Source organism: Gasterosteus aculeatus, chromosome X (genome assembly GCF_964276395.1).
Source record: "Gasterosteus aculeatus chromosome X, fGasAcu3.hap1.1, whole genome shotgun sequence".
Lineage (NCBI taxonomy): Eukaryota > Metazoa > Chordata > Actinopteri > Perciformes > Gasterosteidae > Gasterosteus > Gasterosteus aculeatus.
Genome location: NC_135698.1, coordinates 2752636 through 2765858, shown reverse-complemented (window position 1 = coordinate 2765858; position 13223 = coordinate 2752636). Strand labels below are relative to the sequence as shown.

The 13223-nt window shown below is 44.1% G+C and overlaps 1 protein-coding gene across 1 annotated transcript; it reads left to right on the top strand.

Annotated features, from left to right (window-relative positions):
• Nucleotides 1-2308: 2308 nt before the first annotated feature.
• On the top strand, nt 2309-12921 carry LOC120809037 (carboxylesterase 5A). The gene is made up of 13 exons (XM_040162559.2): nt 2309-2467; nt 3635-3833; nt 3919-4057; nt 7268-7401; nt 7519-7672; nt 7795-7899; nt 9522-9623; nt 9913-10053; nt 10208-10288; nt 11180-11321; nt 11475-11624; nt 11748-11820; nt 12566-12921. Exons 1-13 carry the CDS (start codon nt 2398-2400, stop codon nt 12747-12749), a joined length of 1674 nt encoding a protein of 557 aa, XP_040018493.2. The 5' UTR covers nt 2309-2397; the 3' UTR covers nt 12750-12921.
• Nucleotides 12922-13223: the final 302 nt, after the last annotated feature.

Below are 13223 nucleotides of genomic sequence, written 5' to 3'. Positions count from 1 at the left end.
TTGAACACCAGGCGGAATTAAAAAAGGCGGAATTTACGCATCCCCTCCCATCTCTTTATGGTAAACTCTCACTTCCTTGACCCTCCTGTGAATCCTTGAGGCTTATAATATATATGATAATGATTCGTATTAGAATCACAGTTTGTGTCTTATTAGATATTACATTAGTATGTTAGACGAATTACTGCAATATGAATTAAACACTATTTGTATTCATTTGTCATATAATTAGTGTATACATAACATCCTGCCACAATGTAACGTTAAAGCCCTACGGGAAGGGTCACATTTTCTCCCTTTTGGAAGTTTTGGTCTCCTGTTACACTGTACATGAGCAAAAGGAGGTAGGACTGCCCCGTGAGACAAATAGTTTGATTTTGGATCATATAAACTGAGTCATACATAATGGTTGACATGTGATGAACTGTGATGATTTAAGATGTATTATGATTAGAGTGTATTACCTATTAGATATCAATATTATGCATGTTATGTTATGTTCACATGGAGAAGTTTTAAGCCAAAGGTGTGATGATTGAATGTATTGTAATATTGAGCCAATAGGGATCTGTAAGGTCAGTGAGGGATTTCAGATGAAACCAGGACAGAGTCATTGAGCAGAAAGGAATTCACGAGGACAACGTGGGAGGAGGTGCGCTTGAATGTGCAGCCAAATACGACCACAATGGACAAACCTCACAATATGCATGCCACGAAAATTCAAATCAAATCAGTTTAGCCATGTACTTTAAGCTTAAAGTAATAATGCATCCATAGGGCAGAGGAGATTCCATCTATCTTCTCTTCTGAATGAAGGACAAAGTGCGAGAAGAATGTCATCCCAGCTGTCTAAATATTCAGGGGTCATACAGCAGTAGGAGTCTGCACTGCAAGTAAATAATAGAAATCTCTATCAATCAACCAATATATATGACAGTAGCAGTTACTGAAACACGTAACCTTACTTTCTACGTCCAACTGCCATAACTGGCCAAAGTGAGTCCGCTTAATGTGAACAGTCTCGCATCTCCTTCTAAATCAAACACAGAAAAACATTATGTGTTGTGTAATCTAAGCTTTCTGTTCACCGCCTCTCAGAAAAAGAACATTGTGTCCGTTTGGTTTTACAACAGAAATCATGTTGAGTTGTTGTGTTATATCCCGAAAAGTTCATTTAATCAAGTTTGTGTCTATGTTGTCTCTGGATTTCCTGTCTTATTTTGAAAGTTTACCTTCCTCTCGTTTGTTTCCTGGTTGCTTCCACTTGTGCCCTTACCCTGTGCGTCTATATTAGCTGTAGCTGTTATATATCATCAACATATCCCAGCATGCATACATACACAAATCTATAACAAACATACACAACCAGCAGCTCACAATATCGGGAGGCTTGTCTGTAGTTATTAGGGAAAAGTCACTTTAATGACCGTTTTATGTACAGTTTATACTTCTTATCATGAAATGGATCAAAATGAGCTCAGGCAGACAAGTTATGAACCTGAAATCACTTTCTAAGTCAATAAAGATACAGAATAAATACACAAAGAAACTGAACTTGCTTTGCTCTTATTGTTTTGTTGCGTGATTATGAACTTTACGTTTAGTTGTGTTTTATGGAGCAGGAGGAAGCAGCATCAAACTGAAGGAGAACGATGTGTGTACTGTAGCTCGGACATATTCTGTAATATCTTAAGGTTAAAGTTAAAATAGCTTGTACCCCATGCAATAGAAAAATACTTGCATACAGGTGGTGTTTTTTTACAGTATTGATTGAATATATTCTCTGCCTTGAGATTGCATTACTGCATTTAGATGAAAGTACATGGCCAACGGACTTAATTTGAATTTAAATTCTTCTCTCAGCCTGTATGCTCCGGAGGAGAAGCATATCTTCCTCAATTAAATGAAATAAGAAGATTATCTTCTTTGTCTGGGTCTACGGCCCAGGTTATCCAAGATGGCGCCGACGATGGCGCCACGGTGCTTCGCTTTTATACTACTAACCCATAGCATTATTCTTTATTTTATTCCTCTTTATGTCTGACATATTATGGCAATAAATGTTTCCTGATTCCTGACACAGCTACCGTCTTCTCCCTGCTTGTCCTGTGCCAGTTCGTCTTGTTCCGCGTGATAGCGCGTACCCATGTCCCATTGCCAAGTCTTGCTACTGTTACATACATTTATTTTTTAACCTTGCCTCTGGTGCATTTGGGTTCAGGGCCATTGTCTGTTCTTGACCTGTTGCGATGTTTGAATTTGGAGAATGCATGAACTTTAGTACCACTCTGCACCTCCCACCACCCCCTCCCTCGGGGGCCGGCACAGGGGACAGAGGGATTTGTTACTGAAAAGCTCACTGCAGTCCTCTCTGTGCTGTTCTCGAGGCCGGTCAGGATGAGGGCGGCGGCTCAGTTGGTTGCGTTTCTCCTTCCTGTGCTGATAGCGATAGCACAGTCAGCACCAGGTAAGAAAGTGATTTGTTTTACCCCGTGTGACATTCTGATGCTCCAGCCACTATGACAAATGCTCAGCTTCATTGCGAAAAACCGTGATCATAAATATTTCAAGCATAATGAGTCAGGATACTAAACCAACAACCAAGACCTCTTCATCGTCACCACTCACCATGCTATCGGGTTTAACCATCACCAGACAATTAATAGGATGATAATACACAATTACAACTGCAGTTCGCTGTGGTGAGAAGCTAATGCTAGTCCTACCTGAGCTGTTGTTTCCGCTGACTTTCCTGGTGCTAAAAAGTCTCTTTGTTCCAAAGGTTCCCCGCTCTTATCGGCTGCCTCTCAGAGTTTTCTGGCAAGCAACGCATAGTTGCAGATTTGTCTTTCCGAAACTCCATCTGCGTGGTCGGTCTAAGATCAGATGTCATTTTCTTTTGACTTTCTTTGAAAAAAAAGACAAAGGAAAGCATGAAGAGAACAAGCAAACACCACAAACATCTTCTGACAGGGATTGGGTGAACTGTTGGGGTTTAAGTAGTTGCTGCACAATTAATTGAATTTTAATCATGATTTTGGCTGCCACAACTAAATGAGCCTGATTGTCAGCAATATTGACGTATTAAAACGCGAGCTCTGCTGCATATGAAATCAAGCACGTCCTTGACTAACAGTCAGCCAACCACCGCAGGGAGCTAGTCCCCCGAAAAGGATCATCATCCTTTGGCTGGAAATTTTGGGGATTTAGGGCAAGTGATAACCAAGAACAAAACATGTGCGGTTAAAGTCGTGCCTGCGCAAAATGACCACAAACCATATGCACGGCAAACGCATCAAGGCCAAAGCTAGCGCTACCTCACTGAATCTCCGTTAATGTCCAAAGACGTCAACCCAGATAACCAGTTCAAAGGGAGAAAATCCTGTGGACGCCTGGGGAACCACCCGCACTGCAAATCAGAGGAACCACCATTAATGGTAGTGAACGCCAAAGTGCCCTCGGCATTGTCGGGGTGGTTTACCAATTGATACTCCGAGGCTCGTCTGCCTGTCGTCTGTCACCACCACACCCCTCCATCACATATGTCAATGTAAAATAAACATTCCCATGTAACCCAGCACAAACATCAGAATGACCCTTCGACACACAAAAGTCATACTTGTACCTTTAACAGGGAGCGATGACCCTGTGGTCTCTCTGGAAAAGGGCCAAATCAGGGGGCAATACGGGATGGCGAAAGGCACGGGGAGGAGGGTGGCGCAATACCTGGGGCTCCCCTTCTCCCGGCCCCCCATTGGACCCCTTCGCTTTGCTGCTCCCCAGGATACGGAACCCTGGGAGGGGGAGAAAGATTGCACTCGCCAGCCTCCCATGTAAGACCAGGCAAACGCTGAATCATCCATTTAAGTAACATTATTTTCTTTCTGGGTGACCCTCGCTTCATTCTTTCTCTTTCAGGTGCATCCAAGATCCAGAAACGGTTGTTAGCGTTTCTAGGACCATGTCGATGCGATACACCCCACCTGAGGTTTCAGAGGACTGTCTGTATCTGAACATTTACACTCCAGCCGAGGCAACTAAAGGGGACAAATTGCCGGTGAGTTAAACAGACTGTATGTACAGGTGTGGACAAAAAAGAATCTCGTCTCGGTAGAAAAGTAATGCAGTAAAACCTGTTGTTGTTTGACTGTATGGGATTCTGTACCGTTGTCTACCTCTTTCTTTATCTTGGGTATAGAACCGTTGAGCTTTGATTTGTTTTCAATTGTACCATCCAAGTGTCTAAATGGCATCACAGAGTTAATAGTAATAATGATGATTGGGGGATTTAAAAAGAGGTAAAGCTAGTACAACCGATATTTAAACACTGCACCTACAAACGGGCTATCACAAGCGTAATTTTGTGATATCCATCCATCCATCCATTGTCAAACCGCTTATCCTGCACACAGGGTTGCGGGGGGGCTGGAGTCCATCCCAGCCAACTTCGGGCGATAGACAGGGTACATCCTGGATTGGTCGCCAGCCAATCGCAGGGCTACACAGAGACATTCAACCATTCACACATCTACGGGCAATTTAAAGTCCCCAATTAACCTGATCCCCAGAGCATGTCTTTGGACTGTGAGAGGAAGCCAGAGAACCCGGAGAGAACCCACGCAGAACATGCAGACTCCACACAGAAAGGCCACTGGGCGGAATCGAACCCAGGACCTTCTTGCTGTGAGGCAACAGTGCTAACCACCACGCCACCGTGCCGCCCTAATTCTGTGATATGTGGTGGAAAAATATATTGACGATTGACGAGTCCATAAATATGGAAGTAAATCTGTGTCATCGGATTGTGAAAAAAAAGGTGATTGAAGTTCTCTACAACCGCGTTCCTGGTTTCAAAACTCCAACGCCAATCACTCCTAATAGCTTGTCGAAGCATCCCAGCATCATTAAATCATTCAAAACTAGAAGAAAACGCGTATTCTGACCTGCTGTACGCTCTCGTTTAACTTCCGCTTAGTTCATGTCCTATACAGTCTGTTAATGTACAAATGTCAGCTGTCTATTACTGAATCTTACAGACGCAAACCACACTGATGGCATAAAGTTAAAGTTAAAACACTCAACGAAGCCCCCGTTATTAATGGACATGGCTGAAATCCGGTCATCATAGTCGAAAAAGCCGAAGTTGCTCGCTCCTTTTGCGCGACGCACGCTCCCGATCTTGAATCTAGAATTGATTGCTCTTCCTTGGGTTCCCGGATGTTACGATTGAATTTTTTGGGGTTGAATTTTTTGGAGTTGAATTTTTTGCATTGAATTTTTGCGTTGAATTTTTTGCAGTTGAATTTTTTAATGTTGAATTTTTTGCAGTTGAATATTTTAACGTTGAAAAACATTCAGATACATGATTCCAAATGCTGAGATGAAAACATATATCACAGAACAAAACTCATATTTTAAAGCTTCATTCTTTACTTACTGAAAAAGATTACAATGCTGTAATCTGTTGGGTAGGTTCTACTGTAATCAGCAAATTTCCACACGTTAAGAGAACATATCGGTCATTATTTACACGTCTGTCGTCAGAATCATTGCAGGAGACAAATGCAAGTTAAGGTCAGCAGAGGCCAAGTGGTTTGTCTGCCCAAGAGGTGAATACTTTACCGTCGTTTGTGTGACGCTTGATTCAATTGCACGCAAAAGGAGGCCTCTGACAAAGGGGATAATGCAGCACCTGCAGAAAGTCGTAACACAAATAACAACAATAATCCTTAAAGAATAAAGGTTTCTCCTTTAGAGTGTGGAGGCCTTTTAACTCTCTAGTCACAGACCCATCATGAGCAGTCTAATTTGGAATAAAACCGAAATCACCAAACATCATACAAACTCCACGCTGCTTGGTTAGGAACAGGGTCATTTCTTTCTCTCTAAATGGTTTAAAAGGTGACATATAAATATTGTTGTGCTTTTTATTTCATATGATAATGCTAAATGTACCACAACTGCGCAGGATTTTAGAATGTGCAACATTTTACAAACGGCGCCCCAAATGTTCCTCGTTCGGAAAGTGGACTTTAAAGTCTTATTCAGCCATTCCACCAGACCATCAATCTGCAATGATGCACACTGGTCCAAATAGACTAATACAGAGGTCTTCAACAGGGGGTCCGCGGAGGTACTGCGGGGGGGATAGTACAATTTTTGGTGGATAAGATTTTTTAAATAAAAAAATTCAGCCAATTTTTTATTTTTTTGTCTTCAGAATCAGAATTGTATTCATTGTCTTTCAATACACATTAACATTAATCCAACATATTGTAGCAAACAGATAGATTGATGGAGAATCTTTCAGTCTGCAACGCACACATCCAGCTCCCCACAGCAGCTCCCAAGCTGGACACCGGTTCACTCACAGCTCCTTTCATGCAATTGACTTGATTCAGCCAATCAGATCGCGTCCATGCTCACATTTAAACGTTTAAAGTTTAAAGATGGCGGACCAAACCCAAAATTTGGGGATCCTTGGCCTGAAAAACGTTGAAGATCCGTGGACTAATAGACCAAATAGATGCCCAGTAACCAATAAAGTTCCCTCAATCTACTCAACGTGAACGAGGTGCCCTGGTCAGTCGGAATCTCTTTCGGGATCCCGACTCTGGAGACACTTGCAGAAATGTTGCGCAACTGCCCTGCCTTGGGATATTGTGTTGCGTATTACACTAACAGAAAGAGACACCTGCGTGCACTCGGTAAAAAGGCCCAATAAGGTCCACGCTCGAATGGCCTCTATAACGCCAGAGGACGCAAAGGAGTGGAGGGGTTCCCAGTTGACACTAAAGGCTGGACGCACGCCAACAGCACACGTCCCCCCCAGATTCCCATCCATCCATCCATCCATCCATTGTCAAACCGCTTATCCTGCACACAGGGTCGCGGGGGGGAGTCCATCCCAGCCAACTTCGGGCGATAGACAGGGTACATCCTGGATTGGTCGCCAGCCAATCGCAGGGCTACACAGAGACACACAACCATTCACACTCACATCCACACATCTACGGGCAATTTAAAGTCCCCAATTAACCTGATCCCAAGAGCATGTCTTTGGACTGTGGGAGGAAGCCGGAGAACCCGGAGAGAACCCACGCAGACACGGGGAGAACATGCAGACTCCACACAGAAAGGCCACTGGGCGGAATCGAACCCAGGACCTTCTTGCTGTGAGGCGACGGTGCTAACCACCACGCCACTTTCTGTGCGTTCTGCGCAGAGAGGTCACCTGTGACCAGCAGGCTCCTGTTTTGTGTGTCAGGTGATGGTGTGGATCCACGGAGGAGGTCTGTCAATGGGTGCAGCCTCTCAGTTTGACGGCGCTCCATTGGCCGCGTATGAAAACATAGTGGTGGTTATTATTCAGTATCGCCTCGGCATCCTAGGATTCTTCAGGTAAGTTTATGTTGCTCTTGCACATTTCTGACGGTCTGAAATAAAGGGAACACCGTTAAAGTATCACAATGACCATTTGAAGACTTTACTTGCTGAAAATATTTTCCACTCTCAAAGCACTGGAGACGAGCACGCACGGGGAAACTGGGGGTTCATGGATCAGCTGGCAGCACTGAGATGGGTGCAGGAAAACATCGAGGCCTTCGGCGGTGATCCACAAACTGTCACAGTGGCTGGAGAATCGGCAGGAGGAATCAGTGCATCAATATTGGTAAGAAAAGCAGTCATCAGAAGAAAATAAACATCATAGTGACATACAATATATATTTATATATGAATTTTCACAGCGTTGCTCAATCATGTTAATGCACAGTTGTCATTCCTTATGAACAGACTCTCTCTCCACAAGCAAGAGGACTGTTTCAGAGGGCAATTTTTCAAAGTGGAGTGGCAACACTTGGCACCTACACTACAAAACATCCCCTGGGTCATGCCAAGGTACTGTGATATGTAACGATGAGAAGAACTGTTTGCTGAACCTGTATCCCCAGGGAACTATAATCCCCTCAAGGAGTTGGGTTAATGCATTGAACAGATAAACAACTGGATCTGCCAGAAGCTAGTCCATGCGCTCGTCTTCCGTAGACTGGACTGCTGTAGCAGTGTGTTCAAAGTCAGTCAGTCAGAATGCTAAAGCTCGAGTCCTCGCTGAGACCAAGAAAGTGGATCCCATCACTCTTCTGTTCTGAGATTTTAACACTGCCGTGCTAACCGAAAATAAAAAGACTAAAATGCTACAGTTGCTGAAGAGCTGGATGGTTTGGGACCAAAATACATGTCTGAGCTGCTGCTATTTTTCTGTGGTTACTCAGACATCGATGTACGGATGTCATCATTGTAGCCCCGTTTTTCCTCTTTAAGGGAGGTTGACCTTTGTGTGCATGGGGACAGGCTTTTTCCTATCGGGGTTTGACATCATCTCCCCCGTCATTCTTCAAGTGTGGAATGTATTCCGATGGGTCTATCAGGCTCGGCTGAACCATGGGGCATTGCAGTGGGTGGGAGCTTTCCGGCGGGAGGTCCGCCTGGCGTAGGCTTCGGCGCATCTCACCGATCCCTCAAGTGCTTTAACTACCAGCAACTTCCACCCGGTCCTAGGCATGCCCATCTCCGTTAGTAGTTGGTCCGTTTTCTTGTGAAGGGCGCCCCGCCACGTCAGGACCACCGCTCCAAACCGTACATCAGAGGGGTTCTTGCTCCAACGACCTCCTACCCAGACCCTGATGTCTTCCCTGTCATAATAGTCCGACTTTTGCTTGTATGCGGCCGCCATGGTGGTAATGCATGCGTCCGCCCGGTTTGGACCAGATTCTGGCTGTTTCATTAAAAGTCCAACTTTTATTCTAATCTTACCTGTTGTTAAATGTCCTTTTCTTTCGCCTTATGTTTGGATGGTTTTATGTGGAGCAGTTTGAATTGCCTGTTTTTTTTTTTTAATGTGCTATACAAATAAATTCCCTTGCCTTACAGTGGTTTCATCAGAACTCAGTTAAAAGTAGATGAGAGCACAGTCCCCCAAAAGTGAAAACAAAAAAGGGCCAGAATCGACACGCTCAGTGGTAGAAAAGGGCTGTCCTTGAAATGTCCCTGGCTCCGCAAGTCAGAAGACAGCAAAAGGGTCATAAGGTGCCCGGCATACTTAGAGGCTCCGTAGAGATGAAAGGGACTGCAGAGTTGGATCAAAATAGCCTATGGGAAATTCTGTTACCGAAGTTAAACTACACATTTTTGATATTCACATTTATATTAGCGCAGCTAATAGAAGTTATCAAGCTATATGGATCAGAGATCAAGCAGAATTGCTAATGTTCTTAAATAGTGTAATGACTTTCAGGGGCGTTTCAGCAAAGTACTAAGCATCAACTTGCAAACTGCTAGTGATGCTGTTGGATGTTTTGACTCCTCCTGGCAACAGCCAAGAAGATTCTATTCTATATTCTTTGAGCAACTTTCACACCTACCGGGTTAAAATAAATACGGACCTTAACTTTGGTCTAGAGAATATTTATATCAGGAAACATGTGAAGTAGTTATACATTCTCTCTCTTCCTTATACCTAGATTGTTGCCAACCTCACTGGATGCAACTTCAGCAGCACAGAGGAAGTGGTTGCGTGCATGAGGGGGAAAAGTAAAGAGGAGCTGGTTGATGCAACTAAAAAGGTAAATAGTCCCGTGAAGATGTGCGAGCACAAGTTTTTGAAAAGTATTTAGCTGTGATTTGATTGTGTGCTTCATGGCATTTCGAGAATCCTTCTGTCATTAGTGAGGGATTAGGACGCCAACACTAATCAGAAAACCTTCTAACCTTCTTGTTCTAGTCTTTAAACATTTTTAAATGGTGGACTGCTAAAAGGAAAAGGTATATGTTTTCACAAAGAAACCATCTGACACGACGCAGAGGTTGAACAAACTAATTTCCTCCACTGAGTAAGGTGTGTGCTGCGTTTAGATGAGAATCTTCCTGGGAGCCGTGGTGGACGGCGTGTTTCTCACCGACACGGCTGAGGAGCTGCTCAAGAGGAGAGAAGTGTTACGGGTTCCAGTGATGATGGGATTAACCAACCACGAGTTTGGATGGATCCTGCCTCAGGTCACAGCACTCAATGCTTTCCGTTTCACCACCATGCAGACACGAGACACTTAACACAGCCTCTTTGAGAACTCCAGCATACCTGCTTTCCTTGATTATTAAATTAAATCATTTGTATCTTTATATTGAACGATGAAACATTGTCCCATCGCAGAGCTTCGTCCCACCCGGCTGGGAGAACGGCATGAACAGAGAGACCGCGCTGGCAGTGATGAACATGTTCAACCCTACAGGGGTGAGATCTTTGAGCGCTGATGAACGATTCATTTGAATTGAAGCAGAGTTGTTTTTTTAATAATGTCAGCTGACTTTTTATAAGTTATTGAGGAGTCTATATTGAATGGTTATCAAAAGCCATTGTGTAATTCAGGTGTCAAAGGTAAACGAGCATCCGCATGAACATATTGTGTATCTGGTATATGGCTTGTGAAGAGGTCTGAGCAACGAGCACTAAAGGAAAGCAAAACAGACAAACTGTATCAAGCTATCCAAGGCAGAGGAATAGGGCATCGTCGAGAAAAACAGAGTTGGACAACAACATTGGGACCAGGAGGAAAGGGGGAGACATCTGCGTAGAAGAGACTAGGAATATTCTGCCAGCAACGGCTCTGATGGGGAGATCTACATGGTGGAACTGACTGAAACCAGAGACAAATAGGGTGTAAGCTGCCGTTGAAAACCAAAGAAGACAATTCAGCGGGAAGTCTGTTGATGTAGTTTATGTGTATTAACTTTATTTGGGTTATGTTTTGTTGACATTTTTTAATAGGGGTGCTATAACTCCGGGTAGTTCTTAGCTGTAACTGTTGAACAACATTTTGGGGGAAATTAACCCACTTTTTAAATTGAAAGCCGGTTTATTGTCCCTTGTCTGCTTGGTCCACGACAGGAAGTTTTCAACCTATTGACACTTAGTGTCTCCTAACAACGCAGCAGAGCTTTCACCAACAAGGATAGTCGGGAAAACACATTGATCACATATTCATCGCATGGGACGTGGACAGCATCCACACAGTGAACACGAGCCTGGCCTATTGCGCAGCCGCAACACAGATTGCAGGTCGTGAAGCTGCAGAAGGGGAAACCTGACGGTCAAACCCTCCCCCCCCCCCCTCCCTCGCTCCAGGCTTCCTCTGCTAACGATCTCATCGCCGACGAGTACATGAAAGATGCCCAAACGCCAGAGGAGATCAGAGATGCGTTCACCGAGATCGTGGGAGACCTGCTGATGACGCTGCCGGTTCTCAAGGTGGCCGGATACCACTCAGGTCAGAGAGCTCGTCCGGAGAGAGTGCGCGGACGTTCCCGTTGCGCCTGGAGATGAATTGATGCTTTTTGCAATCGCTCGAGGGAAGCCTCAAGGTTCATACATGCCTCCAAGGTGATCTTTGACCGTCATACCTTCTCCTCCATGTATTCAGATGCAGGCATTCCGGTTTACATGTACGAGTTTGTGTACAGTGCTGACATTCACAAAAGCAACAGGCCGAGCTTCGTGAAAGCAGATCATGCAGATGATGTCGGCTTTGTGTTTGGTGCGTGTTTCTGGAGTGGCCACATCCAAATCACAGGTGGGTTAGACATCTTGTGTCATCACAAACATGTGAGGGTTGAAGTAATATTAATATCTGGGAATGGTGGAATAAATCAAGAAATAAATGTGACCACGAAGGTGAAAGACGTCCCATTTTCAGGCATTATCACCGCGGAGGATGAGAGGCTCTGCAGGACCATGATGTCGTACTGGGGCAGTTTCACGCGGACTGGGTGAGTAAGCGCAGACAACAATATCATTAGAGCTGAGCTTCATGTCTTCATCCAAATCCATCAAGAAAGGTTTAAGCATCTGTCCCCCAGGCTTAACATCACGTCGTGGCTGGATGTCATGTGTACAGTAATTAAATTACTTCTATAAATACATTACTACAGTTGTAACACTAGTCATGATCACACATATTATCACCGCTGAGCGTGCTCTTCTGCCTAAATCCTAAAACACTCCCCAAAGTTGGCAGCTGTAGTTGGGCACCACCGGCCCATTCACAGTGGAATGATAGAGGCTCCACCGTATCCCCGCGGTTCCCCTCAGCTCATCGGAGCATGTTAAGTACAAGGTATGAAGCCATAAGTATGCAGGAAACAAAATGAGTTCTGTGAGGAGCAGGAGGCCCGGTGACCGAAGCAACCCCCGTCTGGGCGGGCCCCCGAGAATCAGACTTAACGATTACAATTTAATGAAAAGTAATTTTCTGCGGGAAAATAACAGTTTAGCTAAAAAACAGGGAACTAACAAAAACAAAAAGGTAATTCACCTAAGAACTGACCTTGAAAACAACTACCAGCTCATTGGATTCTCAAGCCACACTCCGACACCAAAAGAAGACAAGCACACTGACAACAGCTTCATTATGTGCAGCTTTTATACTAATGGGTGTACCAGGAAGTAGGAGGCACCGAGGCCTGCCTGAACATTTCCTAATTGCCACAGTGACATGTTTGCATGTGTCTGCAGCTCTCCCAACGGCCCTGGACTCGTTGCCTGGCCCCCGTATGACAGGAGGAATCAGGAGTACTTGGAGCTCGGCTCGATGCAGACAGTGAGACAGAAACTGAAGGAGGACAAAGTCCATTTCGCTACTGTCATCCTGCCTCAGAAGCTGCAACAGTTAGCAGCAGCAGCCGCAGCTGAAAACTGATCTCGAAACGCTGCCATGTGTTATATCTCCTCAGTGAATGTCAATCTCTGCACTCACCCATGTTTTAAAAGGATTTACTGACCTGCTTTAGCTAATCTTTCAATTCCTTGCAAGTATCTATTTTGACATTTTGTAGTATGGCTGTCATTAAAGAAAACCCTTTCATTGCAAAGACAGGAAATGTGTTTCTTGTGAACATATACTGATGGCATGGTTCTTACACGCAGTTTGAAATGTTTCAAATATAAACAGAAATCATACAGGAGAGTGTGACATCTCGATTAGGAAATTATACTAATTTCCCATATATTTATATAATGTTCAAGTAAAATAGTCGAAGGAACTTGAATTAATGACGTAGAAATATACTTACCATCATGCATCACCATATGGCCAAATAAAGAAAAATAAAGGATCTTTTAAAAGGACAAACAATAGCAAAAGTAAAAAAAAATTGCATGTTTAACTGCAAGA